This window comes from Podarcis erhardii (genome assembly GCF_964252035.2).
Source record: "Podarcis erhardii genome assembly, chromosome: 6".
NCBI classification, from domain to species: Eukaryota; Metazoa; Chordata; class Lepidosauria; order Squamata; family Lacertidae; genus Podarcis; species Podarcis erhardii.
The window spans coordinates 64240620-64263262 of record NC_138510.1 but is presented as its reverse complement, the minus strand read 5'-3'; the positions used below and the strand labels follow the sequence as shown (position 1 = coordinate 64263262).

The 22643-nt window shown below is 42.4% G+C and overlaps 1 protein-coding gene across 2 annotated transcripts in view; it reads right to left on the bottom strand.

Annotated features, from left to right (window-relative positions):
* Nucleotides 1-1048: 1048 nt before the first annotated feature.
* LOC309344651 (uncharacterized protein) overlaps nucleotides 1049-22643 on the bottom strand; it is a 39779-nt gene continuing 18184 nt past the window's right edge. The window contains exons 2-6 of one of the 2 annotated variants that reach the window (XR_014157809.1): nucleotides 11114-11250; nucleotides 8628-8721; nucleotides 7788-8106; nucleotides 6223-6338; nucleotides 1049-2425 (exon numbers count right to left, since the gene is read on the bottom strand). Coding sequence is in view for 1 of the 2 variants with exons in the window: in XM_081867282.1 (XP_081723408.1) it covers nucleotides 8058-8114; nucleotides 8628-8721; nucleotides 11114-11250 (288 nt within the window). In the remaining variant the exon portion in view is untranslated. Of the gene's footprint in view, nucleotides 2426-6222; nucleotides 6339-7787; nucleotides 8115-8627; nucleotides 8722-11113; nucleotides 11251-22643 lie in introns of both variants that reach the window. The other variant, XM_081867282.1, reaches the window with a different exon arrangement.

Below are 22643 nucleotides of genomic sequence, written 5' to 3'. Positions count from 1 at the left end.
TCCTCAGATTTATTTTGTTTGTGCTCCTTTTCCAACATGTTTATTTATTGAGGATTATCCCTTTAGTAGAAAAAAAATATATTGCTGCTTTCTCCTGCTTTCAGCTCTGTTATACTATTTGCTCTTGACTTATAACCTATTTAGGGGGTAAATTCTTCCGAATCTTCCCCGTGCTTTACTGCAAACTCTTTATCCTGAAGCAATAAAGACATTAACTTCCACATTCTACAACCCTGATGCACTCTCCCCATTCTTGTTAACTTCTTAACTGCCTCTGAATAGATTATGTGCTCTACATCGGTTTGTATGGGCCAGAATGCCAGGGGAGGCCTACAAATAAGCAGTTCTTGAATATGAACTGTGAGTTTGAGAGGGAAATGTGTAATCCCTACAGCAGCCATCCCCAGCTTGGTGTCTGCCAGATGTTGTTGGCCAGGCCAGGCCAGGCCATCCCAAGCCAGGGGTGATGGGGATAGTCATCGAACAACATAAAGAATGCACTGGGATGAAAAGAGCTCTCTTACAAGTTGGGTTGAACAACCTCCAACACTTCAGGAAACGTTTCTCTGCCTTCCTTAGTTATGCATTTTCTAGGATGGTGAACAGAAATCCCTCACCGGTTTTCTCCTAAGACTATTTCACTTCCAAAGAGTGTCTTGAGGGTAACTTAGGGACAGATCCACTGCTCAAAGTAACTTGCTGAATTCCTGGCAAAACTTTATCCATTACAGCCATGCCTTTGAATTTTCAGGTCATTTTAACCCCTATTAAGATGACTGATTGCCTAGCATTCACTCTGAAATAACTGAAAAGACCTCTTTTAAGCATAATTTCCCTCTTGTGCCATATTGCAGTCTTCTTCCTTTTGATCAGGTTGTTTAGCCTCCTATAAAGGAAAAAAAAACCCATTCCCTCTAATATCAACCTGCCTGCACATTAAAATTAGCAGGAGAGGGTCTCCTAATGATCCCTGCATTAAATGAAGTGTAGAGAGGAGATCTATTGAAAAGCCTTTTCTTGTCTTTTCTTTCCTTTCCTTTCCTTTTCTTTCCTTTTCAGATATGTATTTTATTAGGGTTAATAACGCGGAGAACAAATACAAAACATACAAACAAAATAGAAAATCAATAGGTAAAGCCAGCATCTAAAGCCCAATATGATCACAGAAACCCTAGGGAGCCAACCGATCCCTCATTAGCAATCCATATGCATGATATACAATAATGCAGAATTGCTGCTTAGCGTTCACTGTTTTCTCCATAATTTTTCCTAACTTGTCCATGGCATGATAGTGACCCCGCCCGGGTCACATTGCTTTCCTTAACACACCCACCCCATGGAATCAGAGCTATCCCAGCCCTGGAGCTCAAATAATAAATTCTGTCTCACTATAGTCAATGGAAGAGAGAGAAAAGGGTTGGGGGATAGAGGCCACCACTCCACTTTCTGTTATGTCAAGCTGGAAGGGCGCTAGATGTGGTGGTTGCTCTGCTGTGGATTATCTCCATCCCCTTATAGGATCGTGGTGCCTGTTTTCATCTTCATTTTGCTGCGCTCTTGTTAAGCACAAACTGGGATAATATCTAGATACTGTGATTTCATTATAGTAAATATATACTTCTGGAAACAAATGATTTTTTTGCAGGGGTGGGGGGAGGTTCCATTAACCTCAGTAATCAAAACTCCTAATTAAAATTAGACATTCTCCATTGCTTTCTAAATGAATCTTGGTAACTTCATTAATCTGGTATGATTAGGCAACTGCGATACTTAATATTCTGAAAATCACAGGCTACATTATGCAACATGATGTGGAAAGGTTTTAATTCGAGGCAGGAAGGTAGCCTAAAAGCAAGCATTTGACTTTCGTATTGAACTCTTAGACTTTATTTAGTCTATTGGCAGAAGCCAAGGTACAATCCACTGATTATCCAACTAGGCAGATTGAACCAACTATGTATATGCACATGAGAGCTCAATTGCACTTGGCCGTGGTGTGTGGACTGGCATATATACATGACAAGATTTCAGAAAAAGCTCAGGCATCTACCTGCACTAATGCATAGAAGCTTGTGTGAAAAGGGATCTATGTGTCACGAGCCTTCAGTCTCTAAGGAAGGCATTCAACATTGCACCACTGTGATTGTTCCATCAGCACAAGCATTTCTGCTTGCCAAACAGAACAGTCTACTTCTGCAAGCAATTCTGGAGGTTCTTCCAACCACATAGAGCCTATTTGGGTAGGTGTGGGAGGGAGGAGTTGTGGGCGCCCCTGTTGCACTTGTGAAGTCCATGCTGGCTCCTTCTTGTTCCACTGTTTAGTTGAATCTAGCTGATCTGTCTAACTCCGAGGAGGAGATGGACCCAATACCAACTGCGAAAGATTTCACATTCAACCTCTCAGGTCCTGAGGGTGTACCATTTCCTAGGGACACAGAAGAATGAGCTATCAATTCCTCTGAGAGTCTTGCAGAGCTTCCATCCGCAATGTCCCTACAGCTCCAAACCCTGCCACCTAGAAGTTACCAACACCTGCACCAAAGGACACTGGCCTGTTGCAGCAGTCAGAGGTGGGGGCGGGGGCTTCAGTCTTAATCCTCCAGGCCAGACTATGAATCTGGTGCTGAGACAATGAGCTGTATCCAGCTAAATTGTAGTCATGTCCATTAATTTCAATACGTCTCCTTTAAGCAATAATGGATATACAACCCAATCTGTTCTTAGCTGCCAGATTGCTGGCCATGGTCCTGAAACTTGTGCTTCTGAACTCTGAGCCAATCCTTTTGGTTATCCAAATCCCTGACCTTAGTCTAGCATGAAGCTAGCCCAGACATTGCCTCTTCTTGGCAATGAAAATTGTTATGGTTCAGGGTAATATCTGTGCAATGCTTAAGTGGATATGTACAATCCACCTGCAATGAAAAAAAGACAAGGATACAGAGCCAGTAGACCCTCTTTGCATAGGCGTGGCTTTACATTGAAGTCCCTATGTATGCTAAGGGACAGCAAACATGTTCAAAGTGCACTCTTGTGACCCACTCTGTATATAACTTAGTTACCCAGTCCATGTGTGAACCAGCCCTCCTAGATCTTCAAAGAATTCATGGGGGGAGGAGATGAGTGAGTGGAGGTGATTTTGTGCTCTGAAGACAAACGTTCTCAGAGCCCAATTCCCCTTACATAGTATCTTTCAGAGGCAATGGAGTAATGAGCAGATACACCTTTGTTCATCCTTGAAGCCCCAACTTCTCACTTGCAGGTTATCTTTTTGGTGGGAAAGAAGTTGTCCTCTTCATCGTTGAAAGCATCCTTTTGTGGGGAACCAGTGACCAGGGAGACAACTGAGAGCCATACCACCCAGCCTACAGAATCTCTCAAGAATGTATCAGGACTAGCAACTGCATGCTCCCCAGGCTGCAGGGGATATTTTCTGGCAACATGAGAAAAATGAACATGTCAGTATAACGCTTGTCTAGAGAAGTTTTTGGTGGTTTTGTAAAGGTGGTGGATTGTTCTGATTTCTGCCACCCCCTGCAAGAATAGGCAATCTCCATCATTGGAAGAGATAGCCACATTAGTCCATGAGCAGGTCAGGCTTGAGCAGCCTATACAGAGCAGATAATGGGGTGATAATTGAAGCCAATGTGCTGATTTAGTGCATTTCCAAAATAATGTTTACTATGTGCAAACACTCCTTCCAGGATAAGCATACCTATTATAAGGGAGTGGAGTTTAGAGTTTAATATGTCTGAACATATTAAGTAGCGCTCTTTACTATAAATTTAATGTAAGCACATAGCCATTTGCAGAATTTTGGAAGGTTGCTTTACTGCGAAGAAAGGTCTTTATTCACTATTTCCCAGTCACCTTTAAAGATGTGTATTGAGTAGCAGAATAATTTAGGGCTGTGATTCACAGCAAGGAAAATGATGGAGCCCAGCCAGACATACGAACACCAGCAGCTTGCTCATAGGCCTCTGCTTCTGTCCCAGAAGTGCTTCCCCCACTCTTCTTTTTTTGCCATAGTGTGAGAGAAAGTGCTGCTAGCTCAAAATGCAGGCAATGTAAATAAGAATGTAATTTCACATATAAACAAAACTTATCAGCAGTCACCAAAACCTACTGGGGGGCAGGACAGGAAAGTCCATCTTCATTTGGTCAGACTAATTAGAGTAATTCATGGGGGCAACAATCTGGGTGACTAGCCTGAGGGCGGCTGAGCTGCTTGGGTCGAACCTCACATCAGTCTGTGGCAGAAAAGGAATCCCTTTGAGGCTGTTCTTTCAGTCATACTTCCCAGATAAGGGAAAGTGCCGAGGTTCCCTACTGGTGACCTAGTTATTCCCTTGCAAAGACATGGGTGGTTGTTAGTCACATGTTCATGTCTATTACTTGGCTATTTCACCACCACATTTATGCAAAGATGAACTCTGATCCCCCACAAGATTTTAAAAAAAAATCAAAATCAAATGTGGACACAACCTTGCACATCCATCAATTCTGGATCCGGATTCTAGCATTGCTGGCATGATCTACTTTGGGAACATAGGTGAGATTGAAATACATAGGTGAAATTAAATAAATAAGTAAGCATTCTGATATCCTTTTGAAAACTCCACTGTAGCTTCTGGTGATTCTTCTGCATGCCCTCTCTCAAGCAGGAACTTTTTGTTCTTCTCATTATTTCACCTACAAGTAGTGATGGAGCTGAAGTTCAGAACTTAAGTTTCATGATGGTGGATTTAAAGAGTTCTCTTTTTTTAAAAAAAAATAATATTTATTAAGATTTTAAAGGTTACAAAAAGAAAAAAAGAAAACACCAAGTTAAGCAAAAACTAGACAACACATCACAATAAGAAAAAAACAACAACAACAAATAGAGACAATTAAAAAACACAACAAACCTTCCCATAACTTATCTTTCTTTTGCTTGTTTCCTTGACCTCCTCACACCTCCCTTTTTTGTATTCTAGTTCGGTTAGCTATTTCAGCAAATCCTTTCCATCTTTCCCAATTTTTATCCTATAATTTATCTTAATATAATGTAACTTTAACTTCCCTCTTTTCATCCATTAACAGTCTATTTTTACTTAGTCCTTTATAACATTTCTGCTAAAGCCACATAACTTCATTCCAGCCTCCTTCTAACATTCCTTAATTTTACAATGTTTCTGTAAATAAGCTTTAAATTTCTTCCAATCTTCTTCCACCGACTCTTCTCCCTGGTCTCGGATTCTGCCAGTCATTTCCGCCAGTTCCATGTAGTCCATCACCTTCATCTGCCATTCTTCCCAAGTGGGTAGATCTTGTGTCTTCCAGTACTTTGCAATAAGTATTCTTGCTGCTGTTGTAGCATACATAAAGAAAGTTCTATCCTTCTTTGGCACCAATTGGCCGACCATGCCCAGGAGAAAGGCCTCTGGTTTCTTCAGGAAGGTATATTTAAATACCTTTATCATTTCATTATAGATCATCTCCCAGAATGTCTTAATCCTTGGGCATGTCCACCAAAGGTGAAAGAATGTACCTTCAGTCTCATTACATTTCCAACATTTATTTTCGGGCAAATGGTAAATTTTTGCAAGCTTGACTGGTGTCATGTACCACCTGTTAATCATTTTCATTAAATTCTCTCTTAAGGCATTACATGCCGTAAATTTCATGCCTGTGGTCCATAACTGTTCCCAGTCAGCCATCATAATGTTATGTCCAACGTCTTGTGCCCATTTAATCATGGGATTTAAAGAGTTCTCACTCTTATATAAATCCTAGAGTTCTTGAAAAGAGCTCTGTGTAGGCCTCTCCAATCTATTAAGTGAAATAGGCATAAAACGCTTTTTATATCACAAGCATTATGGTTGGCACCTGTCTGTCTCAGGAAACAATGGAAGAGGGCACCTTAGGGGGCAAAGTCAAACCATTGGAGAGTTACAGTGCCTGTTTTGGCTGTAGAGACCAAGCCAGCGCAGACATCACTGAGACAGAAGTGCAAACACACTGGGAATGTTGGCTTGGGAAAGCACATATCTTTATTTGAGACTCTGTCCTGCCATGTGATGCCCAAAATCTTCCTGACGCAGAGCATGTGGAAGGCAACCAGGGGCGTCGCTCCTGGTGAGTGTAAATTGTCCATGTCTCACTACCATAAAGTAGTGTTCTCAACACACTGGCCTGGTAGACTTTCATGTTTGCATTGGTCATTAGCATCACATTCTCCCATACCCTTCTGGAGAGGCGAGCCATTGCTTAGCTGCCATGCCAATACTCTTGTCCAGTTCACTGTTGATGGAGAGCTTGCTGGTTATGGTGGAGCCCAGGTAGACAAAATCGTCTACCACCTCAAGAGAGAGAAAGAAATGTTGAATGTGTAAGTGTACGTCTAGAGACAATGGATAAAGCAAACGCCATTAGCTGTACAACTGCATACGTGTTTAATGGTTATTTTAGTTTAAAAACCAATAAAATTTGTTTAAGAGAGGGGGGAGGGAGGGAGAGAGCGGGATCTGTTAATTTCCCAACATCTCTCCAAATCTCTCACTCAACAAGAAGTCTACCAAGAGCAGCACAGTTCAGGCCTGCAGGGATGCAGCAATAGCACTAGAACTGTCACGATTTTTATTTATGGACAGCATGTATAGCCTACTTAAGAAATAACAAAACCCTTGTCAGCAGTTTGCATAAAATACTCGTGAGAAAATGCCGATAAAATCAAGAGACTTTGAAAACAAGTAGACATAATGAAATGATCAAAACATAGTTTAATCATTAGTTTTAAACAACAAATGCACATAATAAAATTACATGTCTGGGTAGACTTGCCTAAATAAAAGTGTTTCAGGAAGCAGGCATAAAATGGGATTCAATGAACAACACAGAAAAGGTCTGATGCACTAAACCCTCAGTTTCTTGCATGTGTGTAATAAATAGTATATGGCACTTGCAAATCTGGCAGTTCCACAGGAAAGCAATAGAAGAATTCTAGTACTACAAATATTTTTTGTTTCCCTTATGGCACAGGAAAATGATATCTGTGGATTGTGGCAGCATGAATGACAAGGATTGGCAGTTTCTAGACCTCAGACCACATCCAGCCTTTTGAGGAATGTGCTATGTCCTATCCCAGTTGACATCGTAAATCCATGGGACTTTGTGGCATCCCACTTTGGGGAGGGGGTTGGTAATGGAGCCTTGGCATGCCATCCTTTACCTGCTTTTCCAAGTCACCATCTACTTGCTGGCTAGAGATGTGTGGTCCCTTCTTATTCTAGAGAGAGTTTTAGGATGCAGTCTTAACTCCTGCAGTAAATATGCAGAAGATACAGCACAAAATCCAACACGGGCATGATAACTTAAAAACGTATTATAAAGCCATCAGTCTTTACCCTTGGCAATATTCCTATAAAGTTTAACTTGCCGGATGCAGGGCACTGTAACAAAAGTACAATAAACAACCTACAGGCAACATTTGATTAAATTCATAATATTTCAAGGGAAGGGAAGAGTAAATTTCCGGCATCAAACTTTCATAAACCTTCATGCATCTCTTTTCTCAGGGCAAGTCAAAGGCAGAGCAAGCATTGCCGAAAAAAGTACCCTGAAGTCACCAGAAAATACATTCAAGAGAATAAAGCCAGTAAATAACTCATCCGTCACTGGGATCTTTTATTGAATCAAATTACTTTTGACATGTGGTCTGCATTATGTGAAGGTCAGGTGTTTTGTAATGAAGACAATAGAGTTATGTCTTTGAAAACACAGACTAAAGATGTGCTCCTTAGCACACTTACTTGCAGGTAAAAATCCATTGGAATCAATGAGACGGCCTTCCATCAGATGTATTTAGGATCACTGGGTAAGCGAGGAGGACAGAATCAGGCTCAGGGATTGCAGAGATTTATTTCAATGAGTGCTTTGCTGATGTCTGCAGGGGTCAGTTTGCTTCAGAAGGGGGATTGATGAGCTGAATCCCTGCAGAATGATTAACCTTCTTGGGAGTAGTAAACAAGGCTTGCGTGGAATTGTTCTGCTTCAAAAAGGTATTTGCTTTGAGACATCGATTAGCACTGCAGCTTCCATTGATCCAGGTTCAGCAGCGATTCACTGAAACTGCACAACTACCATGTGCAATAAAACCATAAAAATACAAATTAGAGAGCAGTCAATGAAATCCTCCTTAAAAGGGCAACTTTGCAGCAAGGAGATGCAGCTCTTAAAGGGGGGAAAGATCAGCTATCCTCACACACAGAATTTTAAAAAATAGATTGGATAGGGAAAACAGGGGGACAGGTCTCTTCAGTGATTCTAATGGTCTTTGTGCGTGCTTCAATTTTATTCTCCCTGCACAACTTTGCCTGATTTGAAAGGGCATACAAACAGGCTGGCAGGGAAAGAGCCAAATGCTTTTCGCCTGTGCAAAATTGGCTACATTATTATATAATGATGGTGAGGATGATAATAGGGGAAAGAAGCATTTGTATAGCACTTTCATGTGGCCAAAGAACTTAGCTTGTTCCTTTTCCGTGGTGAGCCATGCCTAAAGCATTGCACACAAAAAACCACAAATAATATACAATGCAAGGAATTGCAACCAAAAATCACACAAAACTACCCTATGGTAACAGACCTACCTTCCTCCTGCAGGTCTCTATCACATACATGCCCCCAGTGATGCTTCTGAGAGTTGGGAACTGTTTGGAGTGGTGTGGCACATGTTTTGGGAACCTAAACATGGAGCAAAATCCTTAGTGAAATCAGGGGAATCGTGTAAGAACACCTTTGGGCTGAAACCTTGAAAAGTTGTTGTTGGTTAAAACACCTTCCCTCTCTGCCTCTTTCTTTAACTCTCATAATTTAAACCGATTTATGTTTTAATCTGCATTTAGATCAACAGACTAACAGTACCGGAACTAGTGCTGGTAATGTGAAGAGGAGACAGGTTTGTAACCCAGCCACCCAAAACTGCATTTGGCACAACTGACTAGCGAGCACATAACAAGCAGGCCAAAAGGATGCCATGTCCATTGGGGGGGAGGTCAAATGGAAGTCAAAGGAGGAGAGAAAGATCGGCTGGATATTAAATTGGGGACATTTCCTTTTGTCCCATAATTTCTTCTGTTTGTTCCATGGCTTCCCAGGTCCTGGAGTTGTTGTTTTTTGTCCTGCCACTTTGCCTGAGGTTTACTGCTAAATTGAAACAAATGTCCATCTGCAGAAAACCTGGTGGACATTTGTTCCAATTCAGCAGTCAACAGCAGGTTTTCCCAGGAAAAGCAGCGGGACGAAAGAAGAACGTCTCAGACCCGTGCCTAGAAGTCGGAAGGGTGGATGAGCCCCAAGATGCCAGAGCAGTGGGCAGCATTTGCCTGCATCTCCTATAAAACAGTTAGTTTGAAGAAGGCCAGAGCTGTCTTGAAACCTGGGCCTTGGAAACCTGTCTAGAGTAATTTGACATACAAAGGCCTGGACAAGATGATCCTTGAAGATTCACCCAGCACTGCTAGCCCAAGGACTGGGCATGCTTGAATGCCCAGTATCACTTTGTTCCGGCGCTCATTAAGGGCTCACTTCTACAATCTGTTCTCAGTACAAGGAATCACTGTTGTAATATGTCAAGTGTAACAAGAAAGTCATGTCCCTCTAGGTGTGCAAGAATGCTTTCTGCCTGCTGAACAGGAACAGCCTAAATCCCACCCACTTAGAAGTAAGGTGTAGGACCTACTGGGCAGCTAAGGGTGGGTTTTATCCAATGCTAGTCCTACCCAAGAGTAGACCTACTGAAATTATAAACAGGACCAAGTTAGGGACATTTATTTCGATGGGTCTATTCTGAGTTGGAAACTTAGTTGGAGACAACACTAAAGGTTCCCGGCAGACCTGATCCCTAAGCGCTAGGTGTGATATGATTTCTTATCCCCGCCACCTGCCTTTAGTTTGACAGTCTAGAGCGTGGTGTTTTCAAGTAACAGATTCCATCTTACGAACATGATGTTGAATGAATTACTACACCTATCCCCATGCACCGTATCAGGATGCAGCTGCCTCGTAGACGTCGCGCCCAGTGCTACCTAGGGAGTAAAGTAAATCCAATTTCTCACACTGAAGGATACTGATGATATTTCTGTTCACTCCTGAGAGGGCTTAATAGTTTCCATGCATCATTGGTACACATAGGCTATGGATCTTTCCCACTCATATCTTTGTGCAGTATATTATACGAAATGTATTCAGAAATGGCAAAATGAAAAATAGTTTTGACTGAAACAAATGATATATACGCCTGCAAAAGATCTTCTTGGGAGAGGCTTAATGGTCCATATTATATTTTTTAAAAGCACATAAACTTTTTTAAAACAAGAAAAAACTCCAAAAATATAACATGGTTTCATGACTGATTGGCATCAGGTAATTACTTTTCTGCCCTGATTTATGCAAAGTGTGCATTTGAAAGACAGGATGGGGTACTTATAACAATGCATTCGCTAGATAAAACAGCATATAAAAATGGATCATATAATTTTTGCTTCCAAAAATGGGTATATTAGGCAAAATTAAAAACAAGAACATGTATATTAAGAGACATTTGATTAAAATGTTGCTGAATTTTCATGAATGCTTGTGGCTGTTTGTTTGTTTTTAAATCACAAACTGGTGTGGAAATGTGGAGCGCTGACTTTAAGACTGGGGAAAAAAGAGAGAGAAACTGAGAGTAAATGCCGGGCCAGAGGTTGGCAGCACATACAGGTTAACTCACAACACAGGCAGGCATTATGTTACTGACCATTACGTGTATAAGCAAAATTGAATAAGGCTCTTAGTCTTCCTCTTCATCTTCTTCCTCTCATTCACTGGACTCTGCTGTAGATGAGATGAGGACCAATGGGGTTGACCAGTAGCCAGTGTGTGTTTGTGTGTGTGTGTGTGTGTGTGTGTGTGTGTGTATGAAGGAGCAAATGACCTATCAACTTAATCCTCTTTTTTAATATATATATAAAAAACACAAACCCTAAATAAATAAATAAAGTGTCAGGCAGAAATGAGACTGTTGGAATACAAAACAGGGGATGGTGAGGGATGCTGAATACATCTGGAATTTTCTCCATGACACAGAGCTCACCTTAAGGCTCCCTTGCTAGCCGCTGTGTGAAACTGGTTGCTGGATAGGCTGGCCTGATTCAACGGGGCTCTTCTTAGCTGTGCCATGCTTGGGGGGTGCATCTGGTAGCAGTGCCACAGAGCAAGGCTGTGGAGAAGCTGGAAAACATTTTAAATGCTTGATTTGAGAGCTGAGCCAGCCCTGAGAGCATGCTTTTTTAAAATAATGGCCGATTGTTCTTGGAATGCACTCAGCAATGTTGCTTGGAGACCTTCCGCTGTCACTCTGCAACTGCTCTATACAGAGAATGTCTTTTCAGGCATTATCAAGCAATTATTTCTACATCTCCCTTCAGCATGCCAATTACCACTTTGCCCTTAGAAATTCAAAATGCATTTCCAAGATTCAGAATATTTACTATTACCAGCCCAGGCTACTGCAACCTAGGTGAAAAGAGGTGTCTGCTTCATTTTACTTTATACATACCAGCTTTCCGCAAATTGCTGTCCTCCAGATATTGAGAAGACCCCAGGTCCTATCGACCCCAGTCAGTGTATATTCCAGAAGAACTTTGTATTTTGAGGAATTCGTGCCACTAGGGAGAATGTGCATTTCGGTGTTAAGGTATTGCAATTGTCTGGCATGCAAAATCAAGACAATCAATGGCACCCATGAAGTTTCCTCAATAAAGATAATCATGCTGGGCTTATGGAATGAGAGGCTTACACCCGTTTGATGGAAATGTTATGTAAACACTGCATAATGACTGGAGAATGTGCAGAATTATGGGGATTCCACTCTGAAACCCTGGAGTGTAGACAGTACAGACCTAGATGGGCCAGTAGTCTACAAACACCTCCCTGTGTGCTGTTTGTAGCAAACAACACTTTTAGGGGCAAAAAGCAGTAAAGAGGCGATGATATTTAGCATGGCCCCCAATGCATGCTAAAAAGAGCATGTTCTGGATTGAGTTCTCACAACTTCAAAATATTTGTGGCTTGCATGTAACTAACGTTGCATGTCGTTCGGTTCTTGGTTACTTGTTTATTTCTTGGTCTGGCACAGAGCTTTAAATAGCCACTTGGCTGTGAATATGAAAAAATGCAAAGCAATGTAATACATCAATAGAAAATATAGTTTGAAGCTGGCATAAGAATAGCGACGCAGTTGCCTTGACAAAGCACTCAGCGTTTGTTACTTCCTATGCTAATTGATGATTTGGCATCCTTCTAACTTCCTCCAGCCGATTGAGTTGGTGAAACAGAATTTCTAAGTTCCCCAGCTTATTAGCATTTTGGAATAAAGTTCAAAGTTACCCATCCAGGGCTGTGGGCCAGCATCCTGTGGCCTTCAGCTGCGTGGAAGCATGTGAAGCAGAGCTGGAGGAACAGCAAGCAGAGAGAGCATGAGAAAGGACGCTTTTAAACCTCTTCTATTCATCAGCAGGATGGACTTTCCCATCTTTTATATCAATCCCATTACTTACATAGGTGAACCAATGTAAGATGCTGGCTTTGGATTAATATATCTGGGGAAGAAGTGTAGCAAGAATTCTTGCTTCTTCAGAAATTATTCACCTAAGTTATCGCCAAAGCCCAAACAGGGCTAATTTCAGGACCTCTATGCTTTGCCCAAATCAGTTGAAAAGATCCTTGTTTTGCCCTAGGTCTGGCTGCTCAGCACAATCTAGAGCTGTCACGCATGGGGTAGGAAGAGGAGGAGACAGGCAGCCCCAGCCCCTTACCCTGCAGGGAGTCTGCTGTGGAAGCACATCTCAGCAGGACTGAAACATCCTCTCCTCACCAGCTGGTGTGCAGAGTATTCAATCCTGCCAGCTGCAGGGTGCTTCTTTACAAGTGCCTTCCTTCATTTTGGGGCTGGATTCCAGTCGGGTGTCCCCCAAACTGATCCAAGGCCCTAGATCAGAGGTCCAGATTAGGAGGAACTGTGCAGAGTCCTGATGTACAGCCTCACACATCCCAGTGCTTGTTTTCCAAAACTGTTCAATAAAAGTGATTCCACTTTTTATTTTTTAGGGGCAGTGACTATTGTCTTCTCTGCATTCCTTAACATTTCATTATTCTGATAGCCTCATGTTTTCTTCTAATCTAATCATCCAAGACGCCAGGGTCTCATGTAGCAGCCAGTGAAATCTCGACGAAGCCTATGCACAGAGCCACAGACTCGAACTTTTCATTCCTTTCATTTTTCATTTCGCTTTTCATTTGTATACCGCCTTTCTGTATTACTATACACAAGGCAGTTTACAAGCTGAAGAAACAACAAAGTAAGACAGCAAAGATCACACATGTAATAACAATCTGATCCAATACAAAAAAAAGTCACAATAACTTTAACCTTTCACCTAGGTCCATCTTGGTAGTTGTACTGTATGCTTGAAGTTTGCTGTGGTTGATAGCTGTGCAGGCCTATCAAGGTGCAGATTAGCACAAGCCATTGCTGTCACCGTCTCTGCTGTGCTCACATCACAGCAGCAAGTGTCACCCCTCCATAGACTGTCTGAGCACTTCCTCCTCCCTCCTGCCTCAGACCTTATTGTGGGCTGGGAGATATGACTAATTGGTGTGAAACAGTTCTCATCTGCATACTCATCCAACTGCATGCGCTGGAGCTTAGCTGTCTTGCCTTTTCTGCAGAAAGATGTGCAAGGAATCAAAGATGCAGTTTTGATTCTTCTACTCTGTATATCTCCAAGTCTAATTCTCCCATTCATGCAGCACCGTCTACAATTGCTTCTGATGAAAATTTTTGCCCCTTGCTGGATCTTCATAATACTTTGTGAGTCAATTTGGTTCTGCCCCTTGGGTGTGCTATTGAATCACATTCCTTCTCCCCGTTGTTGACGTCCTCCCGCCTCTTCCCATTTATTAACAGCAGCTTCCTTCGGTGAGTGTTTGTCATCAGCTTTTTTTCATTTCAAGCTCTCCGATTTTTCCACGCTTGTGAAGAGATTGCTGAAGTATTTGGTTTCTGATTACTCATGATTAAGCAACAGTAGGAATTGATTTGGCAATAATGGCTGAAGATGTGTTGTTCCCTCCAGGCGGGTTTCATTTTCATCTCTTTTCTCTGTACAGATTAATATTATCCTGAGACGTTTGTGAAAGTCGAGTCTTTTGAAAAACTTAGCATTCACATTTCTGCTCTTTGGGGTGTAATCAGTAGCATGGGGTATATGATAGGTTGCAGTTTAACACTGTAAGCTGAACTGCAGGTACTCAGATTTACTCCAGAGTTTACTCCAAAACATTTTTCATAATGTTTCATTGTAACATGGATGGGGAGCCCTAAAGCCTTTGAGGCGTGGACAGACTCCAACTCTCATCACCCTCAGCCAGAATGTCCAGTGATCAGGGATGATGGGAGATGGAGTCAAACAACATCTGGAGGATCACAGGTTCCCCAATCCTGGATTAATAACCTAAGCAGGACCCTAATGGATTGGCCAAAGGTGCAGTTAGTTCAGTATTCTGTTTCCTTGCCAGCCAAGTGCCTTCACAAAACTCAGAAGCAGAGCCTCCCCAATTGTTTGTCGTCGTCACCTAGCATCATTTGACCAGAAAGGCCTGTCCTCTATGAATTTGTTTGTTACTAAGATATGATCCATACTTAGAACTTCCAGGCATTTCTGACAAGGATAAGGTTACTAGATATTTTTCAATGAATCCAGGGACACTTTTCAACTTCAGTAGGAATGATAGGATTTTGTCAGGGGACTGATTTGTAAATCTGGGGACCGTCCCCGGGAAATGGGGACTTCTGGTAACCTTAGACAAGGAGGATTATTATTCTTACAAAGTCACGGGGCACTTCCAGACTGGTGGGACTTCAGGTGAGATTCAATCAAATACCAGCAAATTTAGGTTGCACAAATAAAGCTGATTTGGCACTCTTGTGCAACAGAGCCATCCCCACCACCTCCAAATTGGACAGTTTGCAGTTAGGGAAGTGATTGGGAAAGGTGAAATTACAACCGCTTGAAGCTATGTCCTAGAACCTATCCGCAAACAAATCAGGACACATGCCCAATGAACCGCCAACATCTAGCCTCCCTGCAAACTTTGTGCAAACATATCAAGAAGAATGCTCAATCAACAAGTGCCCTTAGTCACATACTATTTATTAGGCAAACTGGAGCTCTCTAAGCATTGGAGGATTAGCATTGGAAATGCTAAGCATTAGCAGCTAGACTGGAGATCTCTATGGGGTGGGGGGGGACATAATGTATTTTTCATTGGTGTAAAAGAAGGGGGGGCTTACTCCGATGAACAAATGAACCTAACAGGAATGCAGCCATGTAACTTTTTGCTCATACTGCATTCTGAAGGTATGTGATCTTCTCATAATACTCAAGAATAAAGTCTGTTGACAATACTTTTACGTATGACTCTGCTTTTATATTTCTTAGGAAAGTGTACATGCTCTCCCTGCTAACATGCATCTGTTTTTCTCATTAGTGACTTTCTGGAGGAATTTGAAAATATTCCTGTTCACCCAGGCATTTCATAGCTGAAATACACTGTTCCTGGTAACCTAGAGATCACTAGATGAGAGAATGTTTTTAAGTAATACTGTTTTTAGAATGCTTTTTTTTTGTGGGGGGACCATTTCTTTTAAAAATAGTTTTATTATGAGTGTGCTTGTAGTCATGGGCTCCTTTGGGAGGAAGGGCAGGCTAATTAATTAAGTAATTAAATGCCCAGTTTGGTTGAAGGTCAAATTTATTTGAATTCAAAACTCTCAAATGCTGAACTGAACCAGCTTAATTCTGAATAGCCTTGGAATATGGCAATGGTCAGGGACAAAGGTTTAACATTTTTTCTTGCTGTTTAAACTTTAAAAAACAACAACAACAACACACCACTCACAGCAATGTAAGTCTTTCTCTGGACAAATTCTCACCTGCCACACTTGCAGGAATGCCTTGGGAGTGATGCCACATTACCGCGACACTCCCAAGGCATTATGGGAAGTATGGGAACCAAGGGGCAGTTCACAGCTGTCTCCACAGTTTCCTGTGGGCCATACTTCCTGGCAAGGCTCAATATAAGCAGCAACCCCCTTCCAAAACATTATTTCACCCAGGAAAGCAGCAGAAAATGGGACCCTGTTTTTGCAATGGGACGACAGTTTCATGAGGGGAAGGGATTTCATCCCAACCTTGGCCAAGGTCTTTCCTCCCCCGAGACTCAATGTTAAAATGCAAATTATTCTGTTTGGCTATTTGAGGCTCATTTATACATTACCCTTTTATTGTGTTCAAGAAACCTGCCGCCTACATTAACCTCCAGAATAACAGATTGGGCTCCTTTCCCCAGTGGTGACCAAAGGCAACATTGCCATATTTTATTTTATTATGACATTGATATGAAATTATTATTAATAATGTCCTTTATCAATCACTTCCCACAAAGAATCCCAAAGAGATTAACAAAATATCCCACTTTTCCTCCAAGAACTCAGGGTGGAATACAGGGTTTTCCCTCTCTCCACATTCTTCTTCTTCTTCTTTGGCAATCACTCATAGCCCAGTCAGATTGTCTTCCATGAGCACAGTCTTAATGGTGTGTCCGCTGGTGACTGCGGAGGCCAATTCTGGATCCACACGTCCTTTCACAGTGGGGACATAGGTTTCCGGGCAGGAAGTAGGTTGAGCTGCAAGTTGGTGGCTGGTCCAAGGTTCCCCGATGAGCTTCATGGCTGAGTGGGATTCGAACCCTGCTCTCTAATGTCCTAGTCCAACACTCTAACCACTATACCATGCTGGCTCCCTTCCAGGTACAGTCTATTCCCAGACCACCTAGCAAGAGGAGCTTATCAGCTACTACTTCTTGACCATGTCCTGGTTCTGTTTCCTTTCCTAAGCCATGGACCACATGCCCCACATAAATGAGTGGATACTTCTCCTCCTAAAAGCTTATGAAAAGCTCTTTTCAAACATCCCAAGCAAGGGGTGGCCATCCAGACGTTGTTGGACTCCAACTCCCATCAGCCCCAGCCTGCAAATCCAAGGTTAGTGACCCTTGGTGTTTTAGTCCAGCAACATCCAGTGAGCTACAGATTCTCTATCCCTGTCCTAGATAATTGTCATTCTGAAGGGAAATGACCTCATGCAGATATTTTTTCTGAGACATGTAATTCCTCCAGTTGCCAGGTACACATGTCTACACACACACACACACACACACACACACACACACACACTTCTTGCAACAAATACTACCAGCAGCAAAGACTTAAAAGCTTTGTGACTTTACCCACCGTACTTATTCTTTCTGCCATCTGAGAAAGGACTCCATAAATCAACGGCCAACTATTGCCTTGTGACCCATCATACTGTACTGGCAGAACTGTGTTCCTGCCATCAGCATCTGTCCAATGAGGAAATACATAACGCGGAAAAGAGAAGAGAAGAGCAACTCTCTGCAGTTATTTAAGCAGCCAGGTTTACTGCCTCCCAACAGGAATGAGCAAAGAAAGGTGACGAAAGGCAGATTTGGAGCAGAAGGGTTTTCACGTGCTTAGGCAGCTCACCCATTTGCATTGCAAAGTATATAAATAATGCAAGAATATGTTCACAAGACGGAAGGCTAAGCCGGGGCTTAGTGCACATGGCTGGACATCACGGGGGACAGCTTTGTAAAGAATTTGAGCTACAGTGGATAAAAGCAACAAACAAAAGTCCATGATGCAATGGGGTGGAAAATAGAGTCAAACGACTGAAATGCCATTATGTAAATGTATGCCGTTTCTTCACCTGGAACATAGTACATAGTTCCACTCATATATTCTCAAAAATGGCTGGATGGTTTGCACTCTTTTATCCTCACAGCCTAGCTATCGAATAGTCAAGTTTCATTAAATCAGAGCTGGAAGAGACCTTGGAGAGCACCTAGTCTACGGTAGCCAATGTAGTGCCCCCTCCAATGTTGCTGGACTACAACTCCCATCACACCTCACCTTTGGTGAGCCTCATGGGAGATGTAGTTTAACAATATCTGAAGGGCCCCATGTCGCCAACCCCTGATCTACTGTGATCTGCTGAATGCAGGTTCTGCAATGCAGGAGGCAGCAACATACCTGAGAGAAGGCTATCCAGCATCTGCTTAAATGCTTCCAGAGAAGGTGAGCCCACCACTTCCTGGGACATGGCTGAGTGGGGATTTGAACCCTGGTCTCCCAGGTCCTAGTCTGACACCCTCACTACTACACCACGTTTGCTGCTACTACACCTGCCCATTGTGCTCTGACAACAATGAGCTGCATAAAAAAGACGAAGAGGGAAGTAGTCTTCCTCTAGGTCTGCCCCCGCCCCCCTTCTAAGTCTATCTTACTGCATAAAGCCAGCCAGAGCAGAGGCGGATTTATGGGAGTGCAACCGGTTTGCCTGCACTGGGCGCTGAGCCAAAAGGGCGCCACAGGGGGCGCTGCAACAATAGCGAACAATGGAAGGCAAGAGGCAGGGAGCACTAGATTTTGGCATTGCACAGGGCACCGCTGAAACTGTAAAGCCCAATATCTACCACTGGCAAGAGGGACAAGACTCTCCAAGTCCAGCAGACAGTTGCAGTTTGCAATCTTGCCCAGTTTCTCTCCCCTTCCCTCACCCTACCAGGCACAGCTCCATTCCACTGTAGGTCACAAATTGTCTCGGACATGGCAAACTAAAAATGCTGCTGTCCTTATCCCCAGGAGCAATTCTGCATGCGAATATGGGGGCCCGCATATAGATACTGTGGAGTATTATCAGAACAGTAGCCCACAGCTTGCAATCCCGTTTAGAACGTTTTCCCAACGTGGAATACTGCACTTGTTTCCTTTCCTTAGTAGAATGCTAAGAAGCCCACCGGTTGTTATATGGAATGCTAAAACTACTTACTGTGACTGGAATTCACTCAGCAGCATCAAGTTAAACGTCTACAGTAATTTGGAAACAGCAATAAAAGGTTGTTTGCATTTGATTTTACTAGGTAGCCTAAGGCCTAGGTGGTTGAGTTAAAAGTGATGCTGCATTACAAAGCATCCATGGAGGTTGACCCTATGGAGGGAGAAAACTGCACCATTATTATTTTATAGTGCTCTGGATTGGCTCCAGGGCCTTTAAAGTTTGCATAGAAGGGTAAATTCTGCCACAGTAATTACTGTGATCCGGCAATTCTGCTAGGAGGCAGAGGCCTCCTTGGCCTGCTCATATTATCTCACTGAGCTGATTCTTTCCTCGAGGGATCACTAACCCAGCACCAGCAAGTAAAGACTCTAACCTGAAAGGTTGCTAACCTCACTAGTTCACAGTAGGAAGGGATGGATGTCTTCAAGCTCATTAAATTATTTGCAGAAGTATGCTTGGCTAATAATGCAGTTCACACATGGGAAGAGCTCACTGGCAGAGAACATGTTTTGCATGCAGAGGTCCAAGATGCAAGCCCTGGAAACTTCAAATAGATCTGGAAATGACTTTGGTAGGAAACCCTGGAGATCAGCTGCTGATCCACAACCAAGGGACCTCCAAATGTTGTTGGTCTCCAGCTGTCATCTGCACAAGCCAACACGGTCAATAATTAGGGGTGTTGGAAATTGTAGGCCAAAACATCTGGAGAGCACCAGGTTGGGAAAGTCTAGGGCTGAGCTAGGTAGATTAATGATTGGATGCCATATAAGGTGGCAACCTACATCTAGATACAAATACATAAAAGCATGTCTGGTAGAGCAGGGAAAGCCCTGACCCATGTTAAACTGGATTGAAATTCAGTTCCTCCTCGAAAAAGGATATTGCAGAGGTGCAGAAGAAGACAATCAAAATGATCAGGGTGCTGGAACAACTCTGAGTAAAGGTTATGACATTTGGAGCTATTTAGTTCAGAAAAAGGGTGAGGCATGATAGAGGTATGCATAGAATGATGCATAGTATGAAAACAAAGATGAGTTTTTATTCATCTTTCATCATGCTAGAACTTCATCCAAGGAAGCTGAAGGGTAGAAAATTCAGGACCAACAAGAGGAAGCATTTCTTTGCACATAGTGCCTAGCTGATCAGCGCATTTTTCTTCCACAAGAAGTGGCAATGGTTGTCCAGTGTAGACAGCTTTAAAGTGGGATTAGATAAATTCACATTACAGCTTGACCTCTGCATCTCTGCTCTGCAGTAGGTCCAACTGAGCTCCATGGGAATCACTTCCAAGTACTGTAAGTGTGTATTTGATGGCAGCCTCTATCTCCTTACAGGAGCCCTAGAAGCAGATACGGTAAGGATTAACTTTGCCAAGGGTAGCCAGTGTAGAACCCACCAGATATTTCTGGACTACAACTCCTATCATCCTTGACCATCAGCCATGCTTGCTGGAGCTGATGGGAGTTGTAGTCAACAACATTTGGAGGGCACTACATTGGCTACCCCAGAATTATAAATTTAGTTCTTTAGCAATATGTCTGTATTCAGATGAGTAATCTTTACTCCTGTGAGTACATTCCTCACTACTTTTATTGGGACTGGTCATGTAAATAGGCTGGTTATAAATGAAAAGTCTTTAAAGCAGCCGGCACTTAGATGTGAAAGCTGGTGTAATATTTAAACACCCTTCTAGCCACTTGCAAGCATGGATGAGATGGCTTAGCAGTTAAGGAAGTGTCCACATCTAATGGAACCATGCTAAAACTCAAAGTGCAAGCCCTTTTTATGCCAATTACAGTACCATATATTATATTTGCAATGTCGGTTACACTTCTGAGGAATAGCCAAGGCTTTGTTACACAATAACCACTCATGATGTATAAATAAAATGTTAACTGGTAAACATGCATTTGACCATTAACATGGCAATCTTTTTGGTGTCCTGAATATTGTGTTATTCAAATAAAGAATTATGTATTCTCTGAATACAGCCAAGGTAAAATACACATGGCCTTGTCTTAATGACACTGTACTCCTTAAAGAATAATGGCCAGAGATACATCAGCTCTCACTATGCCAAGGTTCTTCCTGGCTCTCTAAGCGCTAGTAATGTATTGCTGTCAGAAAGAGAAGTCAGAAACTGATAATTTAAGGGCTTGTGCTAGAAGGAACCAAAGTTAGTTTTCCTCTCATGGTGCCCTTCTCCAGTGCTATTTTTCTAGAAAAAGAGGTGCTGGAACTAACAATGAACTCCTCCCTTGTTTTCTTATAACAACAATGGCGCCCACCTGAGAGGTGCCGGAACAGAGTTCCAGTGAGTTCCGGCTGAAAAAAAAGCTCTGCCCTTCTCACAGATTCCATAATAACTTAGTAACTTACCTTTTTCCCTGCCTACATTTTTCTGAATTTAAATGTACTATAGGAAAACAACCGTTTGCTTAAGCAAACAGGTGGCTTCTTATCCATTCCGCACACCCACCACAAAAAAACATGAATCCACATCTGTCAGAATAAAAAGAGAGAGAGAGAGACTTCTTTCTGCCTTCACTTAGAAGACAGCAGCTTGTGAGAGGAAAGAGATAAAGAAGTGACATTGTCTATTACTCATCCTGAGTCCAGTTTCAATGAATTAATCATGAGAGACAGCTATTAAGATGTTTTTCTAACGGAGGTCGACTTCTTTTTAATTATCTGCTTCCCACTCACCTCATACAACACAAATAATAATAGGTTTCAAACATAAATGTTGGGGGGGGGGAATAAAAAAAAAAAGTTCCCTAGTGTAACAAACATTATTTTCTTTTATTTCAGTTTATATGCAAGCACAACGTAGAAAGGGGGATTTAAAATGATAGCAATTGTTTCTGCCCCAGCATCAGCTTATGGTAATGAACAATAGGGGAGACAACTGTTGAAAGAGTCAGTGGGATGGTATTTATTTTCACTACAACGTGGTGCCTAAGCATTCAGAAGCTTGAAGTTCTCCATAGCTTTGAAGAGAATTGGGGCTAACTTTGAAAACCCACTACTGATTCTGCCCATTCCATCCCAGCAAGCAGTATCTTCTTAGCACAAAGTGCAGAGAGAAAATGAATGTAATTTGATGTCATTTTTCATTTGCAAGTGAAACGGGGATATGTTAATGTGGTGGACTTCTCTGAGCAGAGTATGCTAATTCACACCATTTATCTTCATGCCTGCTGCGTTATTTGCTTCTATTAAAGTATCTCCCCCCCCTACTTTCTCTCTATAGAGACTCAGGGTACAGCCAGACAGCTATTTTGAAAGTACACATCCAGCTCCTGCTGTTTACTTGTCCCAGGCCTCTGTACCCTGTTGCTCTCCCATCTGCCTCGGCTTTTCCATACCACGGGCCACTGCCAGCATGGGGCTGGGCAGTCTACGTAGCTGAAAAAGTCATAAAGTGTCGAGTAAACAAGATGCCCACAGTTTGAAAGTGCCTGCTAAGTTGGTGCCATGCAAGCACCCAAACCAAAGCTAGAAGCTGCCTTCTGAAGGTGCCCTGAACAGCTAAGTTTAGAATTGCAGGTATACCTACAGCACACTGTATAAGTGGAAGAGCTGACTTAAAGCTTGAGATTATATAGAAGAGGGGTGGAGAACCTGTGGCCCTCCAGATAT